Genomic DNA, 27,793 nt, shown 5'->3' on the forward strand with positions numbered 1-27,793 from the left:
GGGTGCCTGAAAGCCCTCAGCTGCTGGCTTGGAGGCAAGCATCTGTCACTTTGAAGGAATGATTTAGTGATAGCAAATAGCTGGGTGATTAATCAAGAAAACAAGTGAGCATTTGACATCAGAGAGGAAAAAAATAGCCAAGGAGATGCTCTAGAGGAAATAGTTACCCAGGCTTAGATTCTCAAGTCAACGGTGCTTTTAGGGATTTTACATATCATAACCCATTGCAAGAGAGAGATCAATCTTCTGCACAGCTAAATTAATATTTAGTTTGCTCAAGAAAAGTCAATCCCCTGGGTTATCAGGGAAATTAGCAGAAGTCCTGAACTGACACTATTCTAGCTTGAACCATCAGCATGCTCTCCAAGTCATCAATACTGTTCTCCTCATACCCTTCTGAGTTGATGCGCCCCGTCCTCATCCCACCCAACTCCTCTGATCCCTCTTACTTTCTCTACCTCCTTCTCTTCTTGCTAAGAACCCTCCCTTCAGAGAAAGCCTGACATAGACATCCAGAAGAACAAAAAGCTTCTGAAACAGGGGTGAGGTCTGAAGCTCCATCCCCTGGCCACTCTTGTACTTTCCCACCTGGAGGTCCCCTGAGAAAGCCTCAGAGCAGTTTTAAACTCCTAGACCAAGAACAGAGACTCCCATTGTGCAGCAGAACCAGCTGGGCTGAGGGCTATAAAATCACACTGTGGGCCTACCTCATCCCTACTGCTTAAAATCCTCAGGGGTGGGGCTGGGGATCAGAAGATACTAAGTTGGTAATTTTTGTGTTATTTGCCTGGCACAGGTTGAAAGATCCTGGCAGAGCTCTCCTTGAGCTCTCTGGCCATGTGTTCTCCAGGGTCCTTCCAGGAGGAGGGTTTTGCTGTTGGATAACGGGCAGTTCTGTCTTCAGTGAGGTCTAGAAAAGCCACTCAGTACCCACACAAAGAGAAGTAGCATGAGACTGGGTCACAGGGACACCAAGCTTACTGGGAGAAGTGGGGTTTGGCTAGAAGTAGAGGGCAGGGAGTTCATTCCATTTCAGTTTTGCATGTAAATGTCCAGTGCAGTGCTTGTGTGCTCAATAAACACAAGCCACTCCCCCCATGGCCAGCTGCCCACCACCAGCCTTTAGTTGTTACTTTGCTTTATTCTCCAGGCCTTTTCACCACCTGATATGCTATTGCCTCTGTTGTCATTCTTCTCCACAACACTGTAAGCTCTCAGGTCAGGGCCCGTGTCTACTCCACAGCCTAGAGCAGAGTCTGCCTGGCTCACTGTAGCTACTCAAATATTTGTGGAATAAGGGGGTGAGTGCATGACTCGCTAGATGCAAGGAAAGGAGAGCCTTGGGTGGGTGTGGGGGCAGCAAGGGGATCAAGTTGGCCGTGCAGCCCATGCCTAGAGGGAGGCTGGCAGAGTCTGAGCTGAGAAGGCAGGTTCCAGGGAGCTTGTGGAGAAATCTGGATGCTATGTCAGAGTGGTTGGTCTCTTTACCAGACAGTGAGGAGCCACTAGGTGTGTGTGCTGGGAGGAGAGCAGATCAAGTTTGGCTTGGGAAAGATTAGTCTGGCAGCAGAGCGCAGAATGATTAGAGTGGGGAGAGGCCAGAAGCTGGGCAACCTCTTAGAGACTCTCCACTTGTCCAGGGAAGGCAGTCTGGGCCGGAACTGAGATGGGTCACGGACTCGGGACAAGGGCAATGGGAGAAAGATGTGACAGAGGGGGACGTTGCCCAATGTGCCTCTCAAAAGACTGACGAAGGAGAGGAAAGAGTCTGAGACTCACCCCTCCATCCATGAGGGGAGGGCTGGAGGTGGGTGAGCAGGTAAAGTGATGAGGAGTTGCCCATAGACCTGGGGAACAGCTGCAAGAGCACAGCTTGGGGGGAACCTCTTTTGAGAGTTGAAGAGGGAACAGTAAGAAGTGGTAAGACAGGTGAGAGAAAAATGGGGACCTTGGAAACTGAGGCAAGAGCTCTGGGTCAACTGCTGGTGAGGGTCCAGGAGGATGATGGGTAACTGGGAGTGAGTCACTCCCAGGGTGACAGCTCCAGAGATGTTGGTGGTGTGCTGGGGCAGAGGGCAGCAATGGGATCTTCCCTTCAGGTGCTGAGGCAGGGTGGGATGGAGGGGCAGGGAGAGGGAGGCAGGCTGAGGCAGAGCAGGGGAAGCCAAGCAGTGTCAGCATGGGGAGACAGGTCTGGCTGTGACTGAGGGGGAGCCATCCCAGCAAAGGAGACACCAAACATAAGAATGGGAAACTGATTTAGCAAAGCTCAAGAAGACAGAGAGCAGGCAAAGGGTCACAGCAGCTGCCCACATGTAACTCATCAACAACTATGGGAAAAGCATGGTGGGGAAACGGCACCCACTAATGCTGGCTGTTAGGTGGGTAATGGAAAAAGGTTCTCCCTGACTCTGTAAGACCAGCCCATCAGCGGGTGGGTGGGAGGGGCTGGGGGTGGAGCTCACTTCTCCAGCATAACATTATTGCTGCAAGGCCATCTTGACCTAGAACACTCGGGCTATCTCCAGAATCAGGAAAAGAGAGCTGAGCTGTGGGAGCTGAGCCTGGGAGAATGGCTCCTTCCTCCAGTGCCTAGCCACCTGTGACTGCCCATGCAAATCCTTCCAACCCTTGCTCAATGCCTCCCACAGTGAGAGCACTTCCTCTGTGCCTCAGCTTGCATAGCCTTCTTCTTCTGCGGTACTGCATTCTCTGCTTTGGGTAGCCAGATGTGTACATCTCTCCCACCTCTTCTGGGGTCAGGGCCCTCTGTGGATGCTCACAGAATGCACTGGAAAGTGAGATATAAAGGCAGCCAGAGACTTCTGGAGGACAGGAGCAGCAGCGAGTTGGACAAGAAGCATATCCGGAGCCCTGTACACACTACAGCCACTGCCCACAGATTCTCCGAGCCTCATTCATTCATTCATCGGATATATGCCATCACCTTCATCTGCCAGGTGCTGTTCTAGGCACTGGGTATTCAGTAGTGGAAAAAACCCACGAATCCCAAGAATGCAGACACCATTCTAATAAGGGGAGACCCACAATAAAGAAAATTGATTAATAGAAACCACACTGTGTTAGAAGGTGAGTGCCAAGGGTGGGAAGGATAGGGTGTGTAATGGGGGTTGCACTAAATAGGGTAATCAAAGTAAGTCTCGCTGAGAAGATGAAAGAAGACAAATTTGATTATTTAAAGCCTACCCAGTCCTGTTGGGCTGTAAGGGTAATTACCCAGGCCTCCTAGCTCCAGAGCGTGATGGAGCTGGGCAGGCGGGTGCGGTTCTCCGAGAGCACCGCGAGAGGGAGCCCGGCCCCCTCCTAGCGCCCTCTCAGCCCTCCCGCACAGCCTTGCAAGCAAAAGTTTTTCTTAAACTAACAATGCCAGTGTGAGGAGGTGCTCGCGCCTGATTGGACGGGGGAATTTTGCAGGTTTGATTCCTTGATTGGACAAGAGGTGTTAGGGGTGGGGAGAGAGTTGATGGTGGGGGATCCCGCTCCCTCCCGCGTCAGTGTGGCCGGCTCCGTCCTCTCGTAGGCTGCTCGGTAGCTCGCAATGTGACACCAGGACGCACACGCACTCGCGCGCTCTCCCCAGCTCGCACTCCCTCGCCCTCCTGTCTCTCACACACACACACGCACGCACACACCCACCTCTCCCATAAACACACACACACACATGCACACCCACACCCACGCGCGCCCGCACCGCCCCACGCGCGCACACTCCCGCCCACGCCCACGCCGCGCTCGGGGGAGTCCGGTCCCAGCTAGAGCGCGAAAGGATACGGAGAAACCACCGGCGGGGAGTGCAGCGGCGCCCCGGGACGCGGCGCCCTCCCCGCGCGGCCGCCTCGGCTCGGGATCGGCCTGGGGGCCGCCGGCCGGCGATGGCCCGGGATTGCTTGCTGCTGCTCCTTCTGGCATCCGCAGTGGCCGCGATGGAAGGTAACGTACCCTCCGCGGCGCAGGTTGGCGGCTGGCGGCTGTATCCCCGGGGCTGCTCCTGCTGCCTCACGTAGCCCGAAGCCTGCGACCCCAGGCGAGGCTGTTGGGGAGCCCCGGCCGCTGCCGAGCGCGGGACTGGGGCGGCACCCACCGGCGCGCCCCCGGCTGGCTCCCGGCGCCCGCGGCTGGTTGGCGGCGCTCTCTGGCAGCCCGGGTCTCCCGCAGCCTGGACTTGGGAGAGTGCGGAGCCCGCTGCATTGCGGTGCAATTTCTTACTGCCGGACGGAGCTGGGCGTTGGGGAGGAAGTGTCCTCCGGCCCCCGGTCCCTGGGGCGCGGGCTTCTGTGCACTCCGTGTCCCGGCACGGATACGTTCAGGTGGCCGCGCGCCGCCGCTCCTGTTCCTCAGCTCGGGCCCCACCTGCTCAGGACTGTGGGCTCGGCGAGCAGGCTCCCGCGAGGGGCGCAGCAGCTCCGCCCTGGTACCCTGCGAGTGGCCGCCGAAGGAGAGGAGCTGAGTTCACTGAGTACCCTCGGGCACCGCTGGCGGTGCTGGGACCTGGGGGGCTGCATCTTTAACGGGCCACGGAGGGGAGGCGGACACCTTTGTCGGCTCCTGAGCCTGGGAAAGAGGGTGGGATGGGTGGTCGGTCCTGCTGAAACTCGCCCAAACACCCCTTCGCCCCGGGAAGGGAGCCTTGGCGGCCGGGAGCCGACGGGCAGCAACGCTGTCCCAGCTACAGCCTTGGCTGTGCCTCCGGCGGCGGCCGGGCAAGCGCACCCCGCGGGCACGGCGCCTGGCGCGGCGGGGAGCCCCCCGCTCCGCGGCGCCCGCGAATCCCTGTGGGAAATCCCTGCCCCGCTCCCCGCCTCCCGCCCTCTTCCCCGCCCCCAGTCCTTGCAACCCGGCCCTAGAGCGGAGTGGAGTTGCCGGGATGGAAGCAACTCTTGGGGGTGATGCGCCGCGGCAGCCCGGAGCGCTCTCCCACTCCCCTGGGTCGCGCTACGGGGACGCAGCTCCTGGCGCCCGCGCCGCGGTCCACGCTGAACCGCCCTGCCGGGCTGACGCAGTTCTCACTAAACTGCTACAGGTTGCTCAGAGGACACCTTCTACACTCCCCTCCACAAACCCCCCACCGTTTTTCAGCGCTGCGGGCCCTTCTGGATAGCGCTGTCCTTTTTCCAAAGGAAGCGGGGACATTCGGGGCTCTGAGGCGGGGCCGATGTCCTCACCTTGTTAGTGAAGACACCATATCCCGCGTGCGTTCTGGTGGCGGCGCAGGGATGAGGTGATTAATACCTAGAAAGCTCTCGCTTGCTTTTATAAAGGTGGTTTTTTGTCTGCCCCCGCTTTACGGTGCCCTTTCTCGCTGCTGGTCTTTGTGCGGAGGGGGTTGCTTTTTGGAACGCGCAGGGACTGTACAATGTGGAGCGCGGTCAGCACCCCGAGCCGAGATGGTTGGGTTTGACTTTACTGAGGGTCCAGTGCGGGAGCAGTTGAAATAGGACAAGCGAGGCGCCGTGCGCTTGCAAACTGGTCAGGACAACCTGGGTGAGCGATCTTTTGCAACCGGCGAGGCCACACTGGACTTTGAGCTGTGGGACCGCGCGTCCTGCCCGCCGCTCTCCGCGCCCGCCGGTGGGTACCGGGCGGGGCCTCGGAGAGCAGAGAGGTCCCCACTTCGGGAGCCTAGCCTCGGTATTGGGTCTCCATGGATGAAGGAGCCTATAAATGCAAGCGAAATTGTTTGGGAGCAAATGTGTGGGGACACACCAGGCGTCTGGATGCGTGCGGTTTCCTCCCTGTACCCCATCTTGACTAGCTCACACAGTCTTCAAGGCTGAAGATGCCCGAGGGAGGGGGTGTGCCTACCGTTGTGCCGGCTTCCAGGCCTGCGTACACGCAGGTCGTCTGGGGGCGACCCACGTTGGGAGATCTGCGGCCCTTCTGTCCAACGCAGCCAAGAAACTTTACCAGTAGCTTGGTAAAAGCAAGCGACTCTCAGGACTGAAAATCTCCCCAGCAAGGGTTAAAAGAAACACCACATTCAGCAGAATATTAAAGCAGCACCACGGTCCCTGCTCAGTGCTCAGGGATAGTACACACCATTCACTCCTGTCTCTCCTCGAATGAACAAGGCAGGCTCATTTTCCACCCTCCACACACGGAGCCGCCTTCTCTCCTGCCTGGCTGGGCTGGAGCCAGCGTCATTCGTTTTGCGATGAGTGAGGAATAATTATCAGAAAAGGATCAATGAGCTGCCCATGCAGACAGCAGATCCCTCCCAAACTCATCTGTGGCCAGGGGGCGTCTCTCCCTGCTGATTTGGCCACTTGTGTGTCTGTCTGTCTTCTTTCCTGTGGGGATCTCTGGTGGAATTTCAGTGTGGCCTCCTTCCCGAGGGCAGGTGGCACTGAGACCAGGCAGGTACACAGGCAGACCAGAACAGGGACAAAGGGAGAGCAGCGACCACAGGACAGAGGCAGGCAGGGCCTTATGAGACCTCTGCCTGGGTGGGAGGAAGGAAGAAAGGGGTCGGGAAACCTGGGGTGAGGGAAATCCACACTAAATAGAGCACCTCTTCCCTCCTCTGTTTGCCCTTGGCCATTTCCAGCCAGTGGCTCTGCTCTATGGGGAGAGGATGGCACTGCAGGGAAAAGGCTCTCTGGGGCTTTTTAATCTATTTTCAGAGGGGAGCAGGGCGGGCTGGGACGCGGCCTTCTGCACGCAGAACCAGGCCCCCTTCCTCAGGGTCCAGACAAACGACCGCCTCTTCAAGCCCATGTCTTTTCCTGCTGGGTCTGAGAGCTTGTAGAAAAGGGGCTGCTGGTGTATGGAGGGACGGTAACCACCTACATTCGCTGAGCTGCCCTTTGACCTGTGGCCTTCAGGACAGGGTCTGAATACCTGGGGTCTTCTAGGTGTTTCTGCAGCAGTAGGGACATGTTGGGATGGCAGCAGTCACCCCTCCCTCAGAGTGGAGTATCCCTGGGCTAGGCACTTTGGCCCTTCCCGGAGGCAGCGATCTGGAAGGACAACTCACTGCATCTTCCCAGCTTCACCCCCATGGTCCATGAATGACCTTTCTGCATGTGGCCTCAGTGTTGGGACAGTGGGTGACCAGAGCACGCCCAGGAGATCTTGATATGGCAAGCTCAGGACTTCACTCCAGGTTCTTTGGTGTGGTGTAGAGTGAAGTCCAGAGCTTGCCACCATCGAAAGTGCACATGTGTTTGATTTGGTGGTAGATTTCTCAGGGATTAATAAACAGTGAGTTCTCAGTAGGAATTGCTGGTGCATGACTATACACTGAGTTATTGTGCCCTTTTGTGGCATACACCACCTTGAAATTCAAGGGCACTGAATTCCATTGTATATAGTTAAGTCTCTATTACAGGTTTATGGTGAAAACCCCCCAACCTCAGCCCATGTGTCTACAACAGGCCACCTCGCCAGGCAGTGATTGGCTGTTTCTGCATTTTCTGTTAATATTTGTTTGCTCTGTGTACATCTGTTCTGAGTATTCAAGAGCGTGCATGAGGCTATAAGCAGTAGCAGGCGCCAGAGATTTAAAAAAATGTCTAGGAGAGAAAAGTAAATTTGGGAAAATTCGATCTATCCATTAGCTGATTTTATTTTCTGTGCATTGTGAAGGTAGCTATTACTCAGTGCTTGTGGAAGACCCCCTCAAGCTGGTGAGTGGAATGCTGGTGAGGTAGGTAACGCAGCTCTTGACAATTGCTTGAGAAAAGTCTTGGCAGAGTAAATAACTGCAGAGGTCAGACACGGCCCCAGCCCAAACCTTCGGGGTTGGTAGAGCAGAACTGCCAGTAGCTAGTGATGCCCGGAAGCTTGGGGAAGGCCTGCTGGGTCACAGAGGATCCTCTCCCTTTGTTGGATCCTCAAGAGAGGATCTCCTTCCGTTTGTTGATCTGTGCAGACCTGACCTCTCAGAGCCCCTACCCTGGCCCCTCACAAAGATGGGTCCTAATTACCAAGATGTGTTTTGGGGAAAGCCCAGCAGGCAGAGGCATGATATAGCATTTAAAAACAATTTTACCCATGAAGAAGTGACCTTTTTTAAAGCAAATGGGACCAAAGAAGGAGGGTGGTGCAGAGAATGCATGACGTCACCATGACTCCTTTATTTGTATCTACTGTGTGGATTCCTCTCCCACCCCTTGCCTCAATTTACCAGAAACTACCAATTCTCTAGTTGGTTGACCGAATTTCATGAACTCAGGGCAGTGGAAGACATTTGCTGGGTCAGGAATGAGGTCTGGCCATGGTGATGAGGCTGGAGTCCATGCGGGGTGGGGACAGATGGCTGGCCCGTGAAGCCAGAGCACTCCACCTGCTTTTTCATCTCCTAACTCTTATTCCTTGGGAAAATCACTCTGTCTATAAGAACAGCTTCTTTCTCTGTACAGTGGGTCATGATGCCCAGCACAGTGGGTTATGAGGATATACCTGTAACTAGTTTAAAAAAAGATGCTGTGAAGTCAAAGACATGTTCATATTATGAAACTGAAACAATTGTCTACAGCTATTCCCTAAGAGCTCTTAGTAATGCCAAGATTCAGAAGCATGGCATTTTCAAGGGTAGGCAGAATGGAAGAAATTTTGAAAGCCCAAAGAGGGGAGTATCATCTCAGACAGTGTGGTTCTCAGGCTTCAGGAAGCCTCTTGGCACCTGGGCAATTTGCTATAGACTCCTGAGCTCTAGCCCCACAAGTTCAGCAGGTCTGGATAGACCCTGAAAATCTGCATTCTGATCTCCCAGAAGATCCTGATGTAGGTGCTTCCTAGAAATACTGCCCAGGATAATGGCTTTAAACTAGGCTGCAGTCAGAAATCCTGGACAAGTCTTTTTCCCCTTTGCACTTTCTGAGTCAGAGTGGCCTGGGCATCTGCATTATTAACAAAGGGCCCCAGTGATTCAGATGCAGCAGCCTGGCACCAGTATATTTGGGAACTATTGGTAATAGCTAACAGTTAATAGAAGATGTTGTTCCAGGGGCTTTGCATAAGTTAATTCACTTAATCTTTGTGATAACCCTATCAGGTAGGGGATGTCATCAACCCTCCTCTTCCACTGTCCAGATGAGAAGACTGAGATACAAAATAGTTAAGTAATTTAATAAGGTCACACGGCTAGTAAGTGGCCTGTGCATTTGAGCCCAGGCAGTCAGGTCCTAGAGTCTGTTTTGCTTACTAACCTCTTTTGCTTACTACACCACTTCTGTGGGCTTCGCACGAAGAAAGGGTCAGATAGCTGAATGTGCAGATGGGAAGAATTCTGGTGCTGATTGAGCTGCTGGGCTTCGGCTACTTTACTGATTACTGAGACTCCATGTTTCTGTGGTGCTGGGAGAAGAGATGACCAAATGTTCAGATCATCTCAGTGCTTCAGCTTGAGCACCAGTTTCTCTGTAACTCCCTTTTGCCCCTTCTTCTTACCTCCCACCCTTACTCTCACACTGCACACACAAGGACAGGGCAGGGGACCTGCACCACAGCATGGCTTCTGGTAGGAAAGATCTTTAGAAGGACTGGGAGCATCTTTGCTCCTCTTCTAGCTCTGACTAGCTCTCTCAGGGAAGAAATAATAGGATAAGTGTTCTCAAAGGAGATGGGCCAGGGCAATCTGTACATCCTGGGGACAGTGAAGGGGCCACACAGGACCCTTACCTGTTCCCACCTGACCGTCTGAAGCACATCCTTGCACCTGGATTCCAGGAGTCTGTATTCCTTGGAAGAGCTCCCTTCTGTGCTAGCCACTTTAGCAACCTGAATATTGCTATCAGATTTCCATGTCTCCAAAGGTGGTGGAGAAACAGTGCATTGGATGTCTGCCTTTCTAAGGAAATTACTACAGTAATAAAGTAATGCCCTGGGAGAAATTTCATATTTAAAAGCAAAAGTTTGCATGAGCAATTCCTCAGCTCCTTCCGTGGATTCCATTTCAATTGTAGCTATAGTCAGGGACTTCAGGTCAGAGTGTTTGTGCTTAGAGAGGGGGCCTTAAGTGGTCGGGGCCACCTGCTCCATCAAAGACCCCTGAAAACTAATGATGTCTGAGCCACCCACCTCCTTGGCTTTTCTTGATCAGTCCCTGAGGAGTTAGAGAGATGAGAACATACTTCCCACTTTCCAGGGAGGCCTGGAGGATGGTGGGGTTAGTTCTTCTTTGCTGATGCCCTAAGACGTGGATGCACAAGCAGCTCCCTCCCTCCCTCTGCCTCAGTTTACCCATTGTTGACTCAGACTAAGGATGGGTCATTATGGTGGAAAGGGTAGCAGGGTGTCAGGGAGTAGAAGCAGTAGTCGAAGTAGAAGGCTTGATAATTACAGATAAAGTACAATCTGGGATGTGGTGACCCCACAACTAATTGTGGGTGGATCCTCATATGCTAAGAGGAGGTTCTGCAGGGGCAGCATGGCACCCCATTTTTGATCATTGGGGATGAGTGAGGGTGAGCCTGGTTGGTGTCAAGGAGGGCTTAGCCTAGTGCCCTTCACAAGGGAGACTCTGCTTAGGGCCCTCCCACTGACCAGCAGCAGGCCCAGGCCTGCGTAGTGGTGTAGGCAGCATCAGCTGCACTCATGGGCCTGTGTAGAACCATCTGTCAGGTGCCACTCAGGGCACCTAGCTGGTAAGTTTGTCTCTCGCTTAGTGAATGAGAAGGTTTCATTTTCACAGCCTAGGAAACCTTCTTCACCTGCTCCCTCCCTCCCCAGGCAGCATGGAGTGTTACTCAGGAGAGTACCCCAAGCTGATCATCTGGGGGCCCTTCACCACACTGTAATGACTCTGCTGATGACTGGGGCTTTAGAACAGTCCATTTACTGAAGGGGGAAAAGGTGAGGAAGAAGCAGGCCCTGCTTCCCCCTCTGTCACCAGAAGAGATGTTCCTCCAGCTCAGGTGAAATCCCATCAGCAGCAGACACCACCATTAGCAAATGCTCAAAGAGGCTGCTCTGCTGCTGCAGAAGGTCGCCCCAGACTTGTCTGTAGCAGTACTGGGCCACCGAGGAAGTGTGCAGGAAATTTCCTGAGAATTAGCAGGACTCATTTCTGCCCGCAGATTGCACCTGAGGCCCTGTGTCTCTCCTCTCTCCCCTCCTACCTCCTGGCAGCAAGTGACAAAATGACTGATTTGAATTTAACCTCCTTGCTCTGCCTCTCCATCCCCCAGTAGAGGTGATAATGAGCAGAGAAATGGGCAGACGCAGGCGGCTGGCAGGGGAGGGGCCAGGTGAGGGGAGCAGTGACCCCAAGCTGTAGCCTAGCACTAGCTCCTGAGGTCCCTGGGACTGCTTCTGGGGCTGCTTAAGCTCCAGGGAGCAGAAAAGGGGTCCGACTCATTCCCATGGCCCCATCATGTTGGGAGCAGAACTGGAGAATGGTTTAGGGGAGGGAAGAGACTCCAGAAATCCTGTAGCCTGGCAGAGCTACAATCAGGACTAAACTAAGCTCCCATCCACCCACTGAGCATTTGCCATGTGCAGGTCCCTGTATATATATATTGATCCCACACCCTTGAATACTATTCATTCTACCATTTGACAGGTGAGGAAGCTGAGGCTTTGAGAGGTTGTTACTGATGCAGGAGCTAAGATTCAAACTGGAGTTTTGATGAATTGGGCAACTCCCCAGGCTTCTGCCTCCCAGTTCAGCACCTTTTCCATTTAACATTGTTTATTCATGAACTAAAGCAGGGAGCAATTATTAAGCATCAGTTGTTTATTTAATGTCCTGCCAGGTGTTATCAAAGGTACTGGGCATTTCAGCTGCGGGTCTCAGTGCTCATATCCCTGTGGCCAGGCTCTCCTTTCCCACCCTGCAATTGCCCCACCTGTGTCTGCAGCTGGGAGAAAACCTTTTTCTTTGTTTGCATTTTCTTGCCTGCCTGCATGTTGCCTTTGTTGTGTGCCCTCCTGAGTCAGACCCCCACTGTGGTCGTTATTGGTCTTCTTTCTGCTGCCTGTCCTTTGGCTCTCCTTTGTGATAAGCTGTCTTTCTTAGATGGTTGCAGTGTGGAACCTGTGCCTGGCTTTTGGTGGTGAGGGCGTGTGGGGGGAGCATGGTCACTGTGGCCCCCCTGGAGCTCCTTCCATAGGCCCACCTTCCAGAGGAAGGGCCAACTGTGGGTGTTCACCTTTGGGGACCTCCCTGGCTTCTGCCTTGTGGACCCTCCTCTGCATGGGGCTGTGTTGCTCCACCCACCTGTCCAGGTACAGACACCGTGAAGTCAGAGGAGGACACTGAGATTTAGCATAGAAGGACCTGTGGGAAGATGGAGAGGAGAGAAACCCTAGTTTCAGTGGCCAATGACCGGTCCCCCTTCGGGCTGTGACTGTGGAAAGGAATGAACAGGAGAGCTGGGAATAATTGCAAGCCGCTTCATTGACAGGGGCAGCAGAGAAAACGCCTTATCTCTAAGAGGCAGCTGGGCCCTGCAGTTAATTGTTCTGTTGTTTTCCTCTTACTATTTTTCCAGCATATCAAGGTAGGACCTTTGCCCTTGGCTTTCTCATTGATGCTGGTGCTGGAATTGGCTGGTGAGTTTGAAGTGAGGAGGGATTAGGGGAGGAGCCTTAGTAGAGAGGGGTAAAAGGGAAGCCCACCCAGAGATGCTCTCAGCCCCTTTGACAATGCATCCCAGTGGTCTGGGTGGTGGAGCACAGGGCAATACGCTTCGGGGCAAGGAAGAGGGTCTCAGTATCATCAGAAAATCCACTGAGTTTCAGGCAAGTGCCCAGGGGCCTGTGTTGGACCTTGTACAGACCATACTGTGGGTGTCAGACCATACCCTGGTGCCTGTGTTACCCTGACCACTACATGTGTGAGTCTCGTCCAGCACATTCAGGACTGATGCAAGACCCTTCACAGTCTGGGTCCTCCTTTCCTCCCCTCCTCCCACCCAGCAGCACCTCCTGCTGCTCCTCCTTTCCCTGCTCCGCACCAGCACAGATGCGCACACACTACACAGGTACACACACCCTGGGCATCCTCTTCTCTTTTGCCCCATCTGTGCAGAGACCCAAATGAACCTTCTGCTGTCACATGCCTCTGGATCTGTGCCTGCTTGCTCTGCCTTTGCTGTAGTTCTCGCTGATCTTTTCTTGGCAAAGTCTAACTTATTCTTTAGAATTTACCACAGTGGTCACCTTCTCCTGGAAGCCTTCCTCCCAGCCCCAGGCTGGACAGGGTGGCCTGCTGGTCCCACAACAGTTGCCTCTGCTGCCTTCTGTGGGAGGGAACACATTCCATACTGGTCAATAGGTTTCTCTGGATACCCCAAAGCAATGTGAACCCCTAAAATGTGGGGCTCTATATCTTAATAGTTGTGATATCCCCAGCGTGGGACAAATAGGTAGTGTCAGTTAGTGTGTATTATATTAATGAATAAAAAGAAAAGATCAACAGGGCACTTAAAAACATGAAATCACATCATCCTATGTGGCAGCTTAAAATATGTCTACAAATTTTTGGATACTTTTCTTGTTAAAATATAAAGCCTAATTCCTCTCCCCTTAAATAGGGCTGGTCTTCTGATTCACTTTAAGGATTAGAATATAGCAGAAGTAAGTCTGTGTAACTTTGGAGGTGTGAGCATAGTAGACTTTACAACTTCTACCGGGCCCTCTGACTCCTGGGATGCTTGCCTTTATGACCCAGCCACCAAACAGTGAGGAAACCCAAGTGACATGTGTAGATGTTCTAGCCACAGCCCCATCTCAGGTCCCAGCATCAAATGCCAGACATCTGATAGAGTGAGTCTTTAAATGGTTGCAGCCAACATCCTTCCAGCCATCCCTGCTGACTCTAAGTGGAAAGAGACAGGTTTTCCTCACTGAGTCCTGTCCAAATTACAGATTCATGAACAAAACAAATGTCATCATTTAAAACTATTAAATTCTGAGTTGGTCTTTATATAACAATTGATAACTGAAATATCCTAGGATAAATAGTAGAAGAAAAATGGTTTGGAGAGGACTAAGGAGGAAACTGGGGAGGAGGGACATATGGTATCTTATTCATTCAACATCTAACAAATATTTATTAACCTCCTACTATGTGCCAGGTACATAAACAGATAATTTTATTTTCCAGCCCTTGGGAGCATCTTAGTTGAGGTGGAGGTGGTGGGCAGTCATTAAGAAGACAAATATTATAGATCATAAATTCAAGAAAGAGCACAGGGTGATGAAATTGAGTGTGATGGGTGCAGGCTGGAGCACCGTAAAATGAGGGGAGAGGATGGGGAAGGGAAGGCCTCTCTCTGAGTATGTGAATAGTGGTCTTCCAAGCTGACCTAGCTTTACTTTGCATGGGTGATAGGTTTGGCTCGATTATGAAATTCTTTCCAGCCAAGCTGAACCAAGATGGAATAGGCTGCCTTGTGAGATGATACAGCGCCATTCTAGGGTATCCAAGTGGGGCTAAGCCACTCCTAGACTCGAGAGCCCAAATTCTACAAGAGGCAAATGGGGAGTGAGAGCAGAGAGACAGAACTGACAGCATTGCTTAGGAGCCACCAGTTTCATGAATACTCATACAGAACACATTTATTGAGCATCCACACAGGAAACACTATATTTGAAACTGAAAACATGAAGGTAAAGAAGACAGCCTTTCCTTCAAGGAGCTCACAGATTTACAGACTGGTGGGGGAGACAGAGCCATGCAAACTACAAGCTGTAACAGGACATACGATGGAAGCTGATATATGTGGTGTGATAGTTACTTCAGCTGCTTGGAGAAACCAAATGAAAGGGTCAGACTTCAAATGAGAATGATTTGAGGAAGGAGTGTGTGTGCATATGTGCCAGAGAAACAGGAATGGAGACACGGTGAGACTCTCTGGAGGATAGGCAAACATTTGGCAGGTAGAGATGGGAGTGGGTAGGAGTGAGAGAGGAAGACTGATACTCATGCCCACTCTCTGTCTCATGAAGGTCGGCATTCAGAGCCCCCGGTCAGGGCTTTACCTCTGTTATTCGCCATATCTTTGGTTGTAGAGACTGATGTTCAACTCATGCTGGAGGAAAGCAAAGAGTAGGGGATGATTACTGGTACTAGTAACTAGGTAGCTTAGAGCTTAGGTTATGATTGTATCTGGGACACCAGTGCTGTCTCAGGACTCAGTCTCCCTTTTCTTTCATTCCTTAGCTCTATGTCTGTCAGCCAAGGTCCGAGCAGAAATTGGTTAATCGGGTAGAGTTTAATGAAGGCACTCTTTACAGAGGAATGAACAGGATTAAAGGGACCCATAAAGATGGGGAAGCAGCCAGGGGCTGGCCCTGGTGGGAAGCCGTGACTCCTGAGTGGGAGGGAATGGCACTGTCAGGACTTGGCAGGGCTGTAGCATGGGAGAGGGCTCCCCGAAAGAAGCTGTAGATATAGGCAGGGAAAAGCGGCTGCTGCCCAAGCCACGTCTAGGGGGTCTGGGAGGGGCATCATATTCCCTGAACCCGGGCTCTTAGACTTTCTCCCAGGACGCCCACTGGATGAACTCAGCAAGAAGGCAGAGGGCTGGAAACCTAGTTCAGGGAGGCCAGTCTTCTGAGGCTTGGAAGAGGATAACGAAAGGCAGAGAATGGATCTGGTGGGGCAGTGGAGGATAATCAGCCAGAGTCATTTACGTTGACCTCATCCTCAGGCAGGCTCTCCCATGAGGTGGTCATGTGGCCGTTGGCAGTTCAGACTCACAGCTGCTGGAAACTTCCACAGAAAGATAAATCTCACTCCCAATGGCCCTAGCAAAAGCCCTGGAATTTTTGTCTCCTTGGCCTGCTTTGAATCCTAACTAAGCCTCTCCGTGAATCAGTCTCTGTCACCAGAATAATGGAATGCATGCATCGGCCAGGCTTGGGGCATACACCTACCCATCCCTTCCGCTAGAGGGACAGGGCAGCCCAGATCCCCCTGAGCCACCTGACCTGAGATGGGGGAGGGCTGGCCCCCCACGAAAGTCTCAAGGCACTGTTACCAGAAGCACCAGGAGTGGGTGCAGGGCAGGCGACAGTATGCCAAGCCCATTCACCCTGGCTGCATAACTGAATCAGGGAACACAATGGAGAGCTGGTGTGTGCAGTGAAGGGAAGAACGTGGACTCTGGGGGACAGGACGAGGGGGCTGTGTCTGGGATGGTCATGGCTAAAAATAGGGGAAAAATAGGCTAAAAATGCCTGGAAAACTGAAGGTGATAGAAAGAAAACAACAACCCAGGGAGGGGGAGCTGGAAATGGCTGGGCAGGTTTCTTTCTTGCTGAGGGTGTTCTCTGTATTCCTGAGCAGCATGAGTGAACTCAAGAGTGGCGAACAGGCAGACAGCAGGGGTGTTTGGCTAAAGGTAAAGTGATTTTAAGACTGGGGTATCTCCACCCCCATCTGAAGGAGGAGGGTTCATATTTGGGGCTAGATGAAAAGATGATGATTGAGGGGCCATACTTCTTACTGTGACTCTTTGGGCTCAGCCTAGATATCAGAACATCTTAACCTACCCATTGCATTTAAATCGGATACCCAGTGGAAAGCAAGAATGAAGGAGACGCAGACTTGTAGGTACAATGTGATGGCTCATTTTTCTCCTTTATCGCCATTATCGGTCATGGCTTAGTCTCCCCTGGAATTTCCATTTTGCATCAGTTGAATATTTATTCAGCTTTCTGTGTACTTTTGTCTAGGTTTTGAGACTTGTAAAAATATGGCAGGTCTTCAACGTACTTTGCAGACTTCTTCCTTCGTACTTTAGATGTCTTTCTCTTTTGAGAGAGAGTATCTAAAATCTGCTTAGAGTTCATCAGAGGAAGACTCCATTTGCCCTTCCAAGTTCCCTGCTCTCGGATCCAACTTTCCTCTACTTTCCCAGCCAAGGAGAAAAAGAACAGTTTTTTTTTTTTACACAGTAGCACAATGCTGCTGCTCGGCATGAAAACCTATGGTTTTCTTTTTCTAATCAGAAGAAAGTAATTTTCCTTTCACTCACCTGACTAACTTGTTCAAAGCATCCCCTCACCACCCTTTCCTGATATCTTGCTGCTAAGTATTTGCCAATTCATTTGCATCTCAATGGTTCCTTAGCAACTATCATACCCTCAGGATTAGGTACAGAGCTGCTCTCTGACACAGACTGCCAGGGCTACATGGCCCTCTTTTATGGTGCCTGAGTTACCAAACCAAGCCCTGCCAACACGCTTACTCACAACATCTCACTGGTTCTGAATGACAGTGTGGTTCCTGCTTACCTTATCTGAGCATGCAGATTCCTAAGCGACCCTTGCACTGAAATGCTCCAAATCTATTGGTTCATGATAACTGTCCTCTGATACATGTCTTCAGAAAGAGATCACAGAACTCAGCATTGGAGGAGAGGCCTTTCTCCAGACAGGCGGTGAATTAGTCCATTTCGTAGACCTGGCAGCTGAGGCTCTGAGAGGCAAAATGAGAGCCCCGAGGCGGGGCAGGCAGAGGCAAGAGGGGAGCTCAGGCATGGCTGCCACCTAGTCTTCACTCCACTCCCACTTTCTGTGTCCTGAAACGAGTGACTCCCGTCTGCCAACAGTCTGAGCTTTCAAAATAAATTTAAAGAGTTTTTCTTTTTTTGAACCTAGATAGACAACTCTATTCGTCTGAGATCCTAAGAAATGTCACATCTCCCCTAACAAGAGAAAGTAATTGTCCAAGGGCACATGCTGAATACTTGTATCACAGAGTTTCTCTAGTCCTGGCAGTTGATATTCTTCCCATCCTTGGGGGCATAGCCCTGGAGAGCGTGTGAGGAGAGACGGAAAGCCCGGCTGTGTGTGTGTTTGTGTGTACACTTGGGTGTGTGTTTATGATGCAGGTAGACAGCAGTACCAGACCATTTAGCAGATGAGTATTCTGCCCTGAGTAGGTAGGCCTGCCTTTGTGACAGCACTGGGGCTCCGCCACCAGGGCTCACTGGCAGGGAACAGCCTGGCAAATGGAAGGCGCTCTTCAGGAAAGGATAATAAGAACAAAGCTCATTCTACGATGGGGCTGACCTTTGCAACTTCCACTTCATGTTGTTATTAAATATCTGGAAAAGACTGAAGGAACAATTATAGTTTTGTCATAATGTGTAAGTGCACAAAACAAGCCGTTCCCAAGGAGGCAGTGGTTCTCCTGAGCTTGACAAAAGCAGGAACTCAGCGACAGCATAGAATTTCTTATCGGTAAGGTGTCTGCATTGCTCAACTACAGCAGAAAACCTCAAAGGTGTGGCTTGAGTTCTGCCATCAAGGGCTCCACAAAGCTAAGATGTGGGAGAGGAAAGGAGTGGAGTCTCTGGATTCCTGTTTGTCTTCCTGTAGGCCTCAGGGAGAATCCTGTTTTTGGCCTCTTGATAGCCTGGGCTTCACTGGGTGCTGGCCCCTGGCCTCCATGAGTTTGCTGAGTTGAGTTGATATAAAGGCTGGCTTCCCATGAACGAGTGTCCTGTAAGGAAGGATCCCAGGTGGCCGCTGCCTTCTCCACAAGTCCCCCCACCTGACCGTGCCCGCCATACTATGCCACCTAACTGTGCTGGTGACCAGGCCTCACCACATAGCCTGTCAGGTGGGAATCCCACTTGGGCCTAGAGGCTGGTCCTGGGCTGTCACGGCTCCATCATGGAGTTCTGCATCTAAACTAGTTTCTCAACCTTACTCTTGTTCTTGCCCCGTAAGGACCCCTTTTAGACATTTCTTTCCTGACCACCTCATACCCGGTGAAATGTTAACACCGCAGGTATAGTGTACATCTGTTTATATACCGAGGCCCTCTGAAGGGCCACAAACCACTGAAACATCTAAGATCAAGAATCGTTTCCCCAAGCATCAGTTTTTAGCCCTGCTCAGAGAACGTGATCTGTAAGTAAGCCTGGCAGGGCATTAGCCAGCCCTCAGCTCAGTCAGTGTGGCTTCAGGCTGTCCATTTTTCCATGTAACTTTTCCCAGTGTGGCACCCACCAGTGGGAAAAGATGTCCACATTGGCTGCTTCAGGAGGTCCCCTGCTGGCCAGTGTTAGCCTTTAGCTGTTGGGTCCTGGGGCACAGGAGTAACCAGAAGCCTTGGGCAGTGGTGATTTGCCAACAGATGTGGAAGTATTTCAGCATTTTACAAGTGTGGCTTTGCCAGCCTTTGCTTACTCAATGGTAGCCCTTAGTTCACTGAAAATGAGTCTAGGTCTCTTTTTTTAACTAAATAAACTTTCTTGAGGCATAATTTACATGCAATAAAATTCACCAATTTTAAGTGTAGAAGTCCATGAAACCTGCCAAGTGAATGGAGCCAGGCAGCCAGCCTGCAGACATGGTGCAGAGCACTTTCGTCACACTCGCATTCTGCCCTGCCACTCTCTCCCTCCACTCCTGGCCTCCACCAGCCACAGAGCTCATTTCTGATGGTCTTTTCTAGAATTTCATGTAAGTGGAATCGTAGTGTAAGCAGTCATTTTCTGTTTGGCTTCATTCACTTAGCATAATGCATTTGGGGTTCATCTGTGTTGTTGCGTGTGTCAGTGGTGCCTTCCTTTTTTATTGTTGAATGGTATTCCATTGCATAGATACACCATTTTGGTCTATCCATTCAATACTTGATGGACATTTCCTTCTAGTTTCTAGTAGTTGGGATTTTATGAATAAAGCTACTGTGAAGATCTGAGTGCATGTCTTTGTGTGGACACAGAATGAAAAATAGGTTTTTACTTCTCTTGGTTGAACACCTAAGAGTGGAATCATGGGATAATATGCTAAGTGTAAGTTTAACTTCATAAGAGACTACCAGTGTGTTTTCTGAAGGGGCTGTACCTCCTTGCAATCCCACCAGCAGTGTATGAGAATCCTAACTGCTGCCCATCCTCACCAATAGTTGGTATTGTCAATCTTTTTAATTTTAACAAATCTTGTGGGTATATGATGGTATCTCGTGGTTTTCATTTGTGTCTCTCTAATGAGGAATGGTGTGCTTTTCATGTGCTTCCTAGTCATGCACTGAATTCATATATTCTTTTATTTATTATTTATTTATTTATTTTGGTATCATTAATCTACAATTACATGAAGAACATTATGTTTACTAGGCTCCCCCCTTCACCAAGTCCCCCCCACATACCCCTTCACAGTCACTGTCCATCTGTGTAGTAAGATGCTGTAAAATCACTGCTTATCTTCTCTGTGTTGCACAGCCCTCCCCGTGCCCCCCACACACTATACATGCTAATCATAATGCCCTCTTTCTTTTTCCCTGCCCTTATCCCTCCCTTCCCACCCATTCTCCCCAGTCCCTTTCCCTTTGGTAACTGTTAGTCCATTCTTAGGCCCTGTGATTCTGCTGCTGTTTTGTTTCTTCAGTTTTCCTTTGTTCTTATACTCCACATATGGGTGAAATCCTTTGGTACTTGTCTTTCTCTGCCTGGCTTATTTCACTGAGCATAATACCCTCTAGCTCCACCCATGTTGTTGCGAATGGTAGGATCTGTTTTTTTCTTATGGCTGAGTTATATTCCATTGTGTATATGTACCACATCTTCTTTATCCATTCATCTACCTATGGACATTAGGGTTGCTTCCATATCTTGGCTATTGTAAATAGTGCAGCGATAAACATAGGGGTGCATCTGTCTTTTTCAAATTAGAGTGCTGCATTCTTAGGGTAAATTCCTAGGAGTGGAATTCCTGGGTCAAAAGGTATTTCTATTTTGAGCATTCTGAGGAACCTCCATACTGCTTTCCACAATGGTTGAACTAATTTACATTCCCACCAGCAGTGTAAGAGGATTCCCCTTTCTCCACAACCTTGCCAACATTTGTTGTTCTTTCTTTTCGATGATGGCGATCCTTACTGGTGTGAGGTGATATATCATTGTGGTTTTAATTTGCATTTCTCTGATGATTAGTGATGTGGAGCATCTTTTCATGTGCCTGTTGGCCATCTGGATTTCTTCTTTAGAGAACTGTCTATTCAGCTCCTCTGACCATTTTTTAATTGGATTGTTTGCTTTTTGTTTGTTGAGGTGTGTGAGCTCTTTATATGTTTTAGATGTCAATCCTTTATCGGATCTGTCATTTATGAATATATTCTCCCATACTGTAGGATACCTTTTTGTTCTATTCATGGTGTCCTTTGCTGTACAGAAGCTTTTCAGCTTGATATAGTCCCATTTGTTCATTTTTGCTTTTGTTTCCCTTGACTGGGGAGATATGTTCAAGAAGAGGTCACTCATGTTTATGTCTAAGAGATTTTTGCCTATGTTTTTTTCTAAGAGTTTTATGGTTTCATGACTTACATTCAAGTCTTTGATCCATTTTGAATTTACTTTCGTGTATGGGGTTAGACAGTGATCCAGTTTCATTCTCTTACATGTAGCTGTCCAGTTTTGCCAGCACCCCATCTGTTGAAGAGACTGTCATTTCCCCATTGTATGTCCATGGCCCCTTTATCGAATATTAGTTGACCATATATGTTTAGGTTACTGTTTGGAGTCTCTATTCTGTTCCATTGGTCTGTGGCTCTGTTCTTGTGCCAGTACCAAATTGTCTTGATTACTGTGACTTTGTAGTAGAGCTTGAAGTTGAGGAGCAAGATTCCCCCCACTTTATTCTTCCTTCTCAGGATTGCTTTGGCTGTTTGGGGTCTTTGGCGGTTCCATATGAATTTTTGAATTATTTGTTCCAGTTCATTGAAGAATGCTGTTGGTAATTTGATAGGGGTTGTATCGAATCTGTATATTGCTTTGGGCAGGATGGCCATTTTGACGATATTAATTCTTCCTAGCCATGAGCATGGGATGAGTTTCCATTTGTTAGTGACCTCTTTAATTTCTTTTAAGAGTGTCTTATAGTTTTCAGGGTATAGGTCTTTCACTTCCTTGGTTAGGTTTATTCCTAGGTATTTTATTCTTTTTGATGCTATTGTGAATGAAATTGTTTTCCTGATCTCTCTTTCTATTAGTTCATTGTTAATGTATAGGAAAGCTACAGATTTCTGTGTGTTAATTTTGTATCCTGCAACTTTGCTGAATTCCAATATTCGTTCTAGTAGTTCTGCAGTGAAGTCTTTAGGGTTTTTTATGTACAATATCATGTCATCTGCAAATAGTGACAGTTTGACTTCTTCTTTACCAATCTGGATTCCTTGTATTTCATTGTTGTCTGATTGTTGTGACTAGGATCTCCAGTACTATGTTGAAAAACAGTGGGGAGAGTGGTCATCCCTGTCTTGTTCTCGATCTCAGAGGAAAAGCTTTCAGCCTCTCATGGTTCAGTATGATGTTAGCTGTGGGGCTTATCATATATGGCCTTTATTATGTTGAGGTACTTGCCCTCTGTGCCCATTTTGTTGAGAGTTTTTATCATGAATGGATGTTGAATTTTGTCGAATGCTTTTTCCGCATCTATGGAGATGATCATGTGTTTTTTGTCCTTCTTTTTGTTGATGTGGTGGATGATGTTGATGGATTTTCGAATGTTGTACCATCCTTGCATCCCTGGGATGAATCCCACTTGGTCATGGTATATGATCCTCTTGATGTATTTTTGAATACGGTTTGCTAATATTTTGTTGAGTATTTTTGCATCTACGTTCATCAGGGATATTGGTCTGTAATTTTCTTTTGTGGTGGGGTCTTTGCCTGTTTCTGGTATTAGGGTGATGTTGGTTTCATAGAATGAGTTTGGGAGTATTCCCTCCTCTTCTATTTTTTGGAAAACTTTAAGGAGAATGGGTATTATGTCTTCACTGTATGTCTGATAAAATTCTGAGGTAAATCCATCTGGCCCAAGGGTTTTGTTCTTGGGTAGTTTTTTGATTACTGCTTCAATTTCGTTGCTGGTAATTGGTCTGTTTAGATTTTCTGTTTCTTTCTGGGTCAGTCTTGGAAGGTTGTATTTTTCTAGGAAGTTGTCCATTTCTCCTAGGTTTTACAGCTTGTTAGCATGTAGGTTTTCATAGTATTCTCTAATAATTCTTTGTATTTCTGTGGGGGTCTGTCGTGATTTTTTCTTTCTCTTTTCTGATTCCATTGATATGTGTGTTGACTCTCTTTTTCTCTTAATAAGTCTGGCTAGAGGCTTATCTATTTTGTTTTTTTTGTTGAAGAACCAGCTCTTGGTTTCATTGATTTTTTCTATTGTTTTATTCTTCTCAATTTTATTTATTTCTTCTCTGGTCTTTATTATGTTCCTCCGTCTGCTGACCTTGGGCCTCATTTGTTCTTCTTTTTCCAATTTCGATAATTGTGACATTAGAGTATTCATTTGGGATTGTACTTCCTTCTTTAAATATGCCTGAATTGCTATATACTTTCCTCTTAAGACTGCTTTTGCTGTGTCCCACAGAAGTTGGGGCTTTATGTTGTTGTTGTCATTTGTTTCCATATATTGCTGGATCTCCATTTTTATTTGGTCATTGATCCATTGATTATTTAGGAGCATGTTGTTAAGCCTCCATGTGTTTGTGAGCCTTTTTGCTTTCTTTGTACAATTTATTTCTAGTTTTATACCTTTGTGGTCTGAAAAGTTGGTTGGTAGGATTTCAGTCTTTTGGAATTTACTGAGGCTCTTTTTGTGGCCTAGTATGTGGTCTCTTTTGGAGAATGTTCCATGTGCACTTGAAAAGAATGTATATCCTGTTGCTTTTGGATGTAGAGTTCTGTAGATGTCTATTAGGTTCATGTGTTCTAGTGTGTTGTTCAGTGCCTCTGTGTCCTTACTTATTTTCTGTCTGGTGGATCTGTCCTTTGGAGTGAGTGGTGTGTTAAAGTCTCCCAAAATGAATGCATTGCAGTCTATTTCCTCCTTTAATTCTGTTAGTATTTGTTTCACATATATTGGTGCTCCTGTATTGGCTGCATGTATGTTTATAATGGTTATATCCTCTTGTTGGACTGAGCCCTTTATCATTATGTAATGTCTTTCTTTATCTCTTGTTACTTTCTTTATTTTGAAATCTATTTTGTCTGATACTGGTATTGCAACACCTGCTTTTTTCTCTCTGTTGTTTGCATTAAATATCTTTTTCCATCCCTTGACTTTTTAATCTGTGCATGTCTTTGGGTTTGAGGTGAGTCTTTTGTAAGCAGCATATAGATGTGTCTTGCTTTTTTATCCATTCTATTACTCTGTGTCTTTTGATTGGTGCATTCAGTCCATTTACATTTAGGGTGATTATTGAAAGATATGTACTTATTGCCATTGCAGGCTTTAGATTTGTGTTTACCAAAGGTTCAAGGTTAGCTTGTTTATTACCTTACTGTCTAACTTAACTCGCTTTTGAGCTATTATAAACACATTCTGATGATTATTTATCTCCCTTCTTATTCCTCCTCCTCCATTCTTCATATGTTGGGTGTTTTGTTCTGTGCTTTTTTTAGGAGTGCTCCCATCTAGAGCAGTCCCTGTAAGATGCCCTGTACGGGTGGTTTGTGGGAGGCAAATTCCCTCAACTTTTGCTTGTCTGGGAATTGTTTAATCCCTCCATCATATTTAAATGATAATCGTGCTGGATACAGTATCCTTGGTTCAAGGCCCTTCTGTTTCATTGCATTAAATATATCATGCCATTCTCTTCTGGCCTGTAAGGTTTCTGTCGAGAAGTCTGATGATAGCCTGATGGGTTTTCCTTTGTAGGTGACCTTTTTTCTCTCTCTGGCTGCCTTTAATACTCTGTCCTTGTCCTTGATCTTCACCATTTTAATTATTATATGTCTTGGTGTTGTCCTCTTTGGGTCCCATCTCTCGGGAGTTCTGTGTGCCTCTGTAGTCTGAGCAACTATTTTGCTCACCCAGTTTCGGGAAGTTCTCAGCAATTATTTCTCCAAAGACACTTTCTATCCCTTTTTCTCTCTCTTCTTCTTCTGGTACCCCTATAATGTGGATATTGTTCCTTTTGGATTGGTCACACAGTTCTCTTAATATTGTTTCATTCCTGGAGATCCTTTTATCTCTCTCTGTGTCAGCTTCTATGCATTCCTGTTCTCTGGTTTCTATTCCATCAATAGCCTCTTGCATCTTATCCATTCTGCTTATAAATCCTTCCAGAGTTTGTTTCACTTCTGTAATATTCTTCCGGACTTCATCCCATTGCTCTTGCATATTTCTCTGCAGCTCTGTCAGCATGTTTATGATTTTTATTTTGAATTCTTTTTCAAGGAGACTGGTTAGGTCTGTCTCTGCAGATCCTCTCTCAGGTGTTGTCTGAACTATCTTGGACTGGACGAAATTTTTTTGCCTTTTCATGGTGATAGTGGTGGCCGTAGGCAGGTTGTGGGTGTGTTAGCTGGGAGAAGAAAGTCCTTTCCTGCTTGCTGGATGCCTTGCCCTTCTCCGCTGCCTGTGACGGTTACCCGCACTCCTGGAGCAGCCACCGGGTTAGTCCCCTAAGCTGCTGCCTGTGGGGTCTCCGTCAGAGCAGCGCGGAGCCCTGCGAGGAGTAGCAGACATGCTAGGTGCGCTCTTCCATGATAGCGGCACCCCTGTTGGGCAGCTGTGTGCCAGCAGCGGCCTTTGGGTCTTGCCTGGGCTGCTGTGCGTTGGGCTGGGATTCCGGTCGGCTGCTGGGAGTGCGCCTGCTCCCTCTGGCTCCGCTGCAGGTGCGCACGGAGCTCTCCCTCATCGTCCTCCACTGGGCTCCTCTGGCTTCACTGCCACCGGTGCACACTAGCCGCACCTGGGCTGTTCGTTCACCGCCGCTGCGGGTTTGCACAAGCCTCTCCTGGTCCCGTCTGGCGCTGTAGGTGCACTCATTCTGCTGTCAGTCCCTTCCGGTGCCTCCACCCCTGGTGCACGCTGCCACTCTTCTGCTACTGGGCCGGTGTATTGGGGTCCGTGCCAGTTGGAGGAATGACTGGCAGACTGCTTAGTGAGTGCCATGAGGGGCTTCAGAGCTGTGCTGCCTCCCTGTGGTTTAGGGCGCCTAAGGTTCCCTGGGATTCCCAGCTGCTGGCTGAGTGTGCCAGGACGACTTCATTCAACTATGGGGTCCCTGTCTCTTTAAGACTTGCAGAAAGCACTTGCTTTTCTTTTTTCTCAGGGTCACCAGTTGTGGGGACCTGCCCACAGGTTTTGCTTTTCCATTTCTCTAATATCCAGCACTCTGTGCACCTTGTGTCTGCGCTCCTGGTGCGGTTTTTAGAGCTCGTTGTTTAGCAGTCCTGGGCTTTTCACTCCCTCCCCATTCCGACTCCTTTCTTCCTGCTGAGTTCTGTGGTCAGGGGCTGTTTGGGTCCCACCTGGCCGCGGCTTGTATCTTACCCCCTTCGTGTGATGTTGAGTTCTCACAGATGTAGATGTATCCTGGCTGTTGTACTGCATCCACTGGTGTCTCTTTTAGGAATAGTTGTATTTATTGTATTTTCATAAATATATATGTTTTGGGGAGGAGATTTCCTCTGAACTACTCACGCCGCCATCTTCCCATGATCCCACCCATATATTCTTTAATGAAATGAATGTTTATATCTTTTGTCCAATTTTCTTGTTGGGTTGTCTGTTCTGGGTGTGTTTTCAACTTGGATGGTTGTTTGGAGGTAACAGAGAAGCCCCACACCCACTACTGCCTGACTGGGTTGCTTTGTTATCCCGAGAAGACTGTAGGTTGGTACCTGCTGGGTCTTACTCGTGGAGGTGGGGTTGGGATGGGCCACGATCTTCTCAGCAAGGATGGTTGTTGTCAGTTATCAGATAAGAAGTCCTTCCCCGGACAGCGGCCAGGACCTTGGAGAGTGAGCCTCTGTAGGAAACCACATTTCAGGTGATCCAGGTCTGTGTTACTGTGTTTATTGCCCATGTGTCATCCCTAAGTTCCAACCTGTCTCTGCCATACACCTGGGTATGAAGGAGGGCCTGTGCCCCCAGTGCTGCCCAGCGTCTCAGGGGAACCATGGTGGTGGCAGCAGAAATTGGGTAGAAATCCCCAAGATCCTGCTTCTCCAGCATGTTCTTATTATAGGTATCCTTTGGTTTGGACTTTTCTTTTTATGGAGAAAGGTGTGATTCCTCTTCACAGGATGTGCTATGAGGGGTGGTCTGAGCCTGCCCAGGGAAGCACCCCAGGCTCAGCCTGGACTCTCAGAGAGAGCTGGGCCCATTCAGTAGGGTTCCAGGTGCCCCATGCTGCTCATCACCTTTCTTCCGGCTGCTCTGACTCCTGAGGGGTTTCCCACCCTTTCTGGTTTGTGCTGTGTTCAAGCCATGGCGAATGACTTTGGTTCTCTCTGAACTTCAGATGACAGACTCAGGATTCCATAAGCTTTTCAACACCGCTGTTAATGTAGGTGCTTCAGCCATGTTTGCTGTTATTTGTCTGATGATGATCAGTAATCACAGTAATCATGGGGGTGGTGACATGTGACAAGAATGCAGAGGCCTGCCGGGGTGTCATCAAGAATCAGTGTGCTCAGAAGCTCCTCCTCCTGTGCCCATGAGCAAAGATGCAGCTGTGGCTGTCTCACCTCCGGCTCCGGGCAGGGCAGGCGGCCCGAGGGGCCCTGTGAATGCAGCCAGGGCTGGGTTTAAAGAGTAGGCACTGGGTAAATGTGGGTGGACGGCGGGGGGCGGGGTGATGGATGAACTGGGCCCCTATCACACTGCACAGGTCACTCAGGGAGAGCTGATGGCTGGGGCTACCATGGCATAAACCGGAGATTCATATCACACAGAAGCAATAGCAGCATAGGAAAACCTGAAGATCTACTGTGGAGACAAGACTGACGGACCTGGGGTTTGGTAGAGAGGTCTGATGATGGTTCAGACAAGAAACCACCATTGAAAGGAACTGTTTCTAGGGGAAGCTAGGGGCAAACTGGGCCTTGAAACATGTGAGGGTGGAGAA

At 49.1% G+C, this 27,793-nt stretch overlaps 1 protein-coding gene across 1 annotated transcript in view; it reads left to right on the plus strand.

Annotated features, from left to right (window-relative positions):
• The first annotated feature begins 3,514 nt into the window (after positions 1 to 3,514).
• Positions 3,515 to 27,793, plus strand: part of EPHB1 (EPH receptor B1) — a 462,780-nt gene continuing 438,501 nt past the window's right edge. Inside the window, exon 1 of the mRNA XM_073232346.1 lies at positions 3,515 to 3,951. Within this exon, the coding sequence (XP_073088447.1) occupies positions 3,894 to 3,951 (58 nt within the window). The 5' untranslated portion in view covers positions 3,515 to 3,893. The remainder of the gene's footprint in view (positions 3,952 to 27,793) is intronic.

Source organism: Manis javanica, chromosome 3, assembly GCF_040802235.1.
Source record: "Manis javanica isolate MJ-LG chromosome 3, MJ_LKY, whole genome shotgun sequence".
In the NCBI taxonomy this organism is placed as follows: Eukaryota; Metazoa; Chordata; class Mammalia; order Pholidota; family Manidae; genus Manis; species Manis javanica.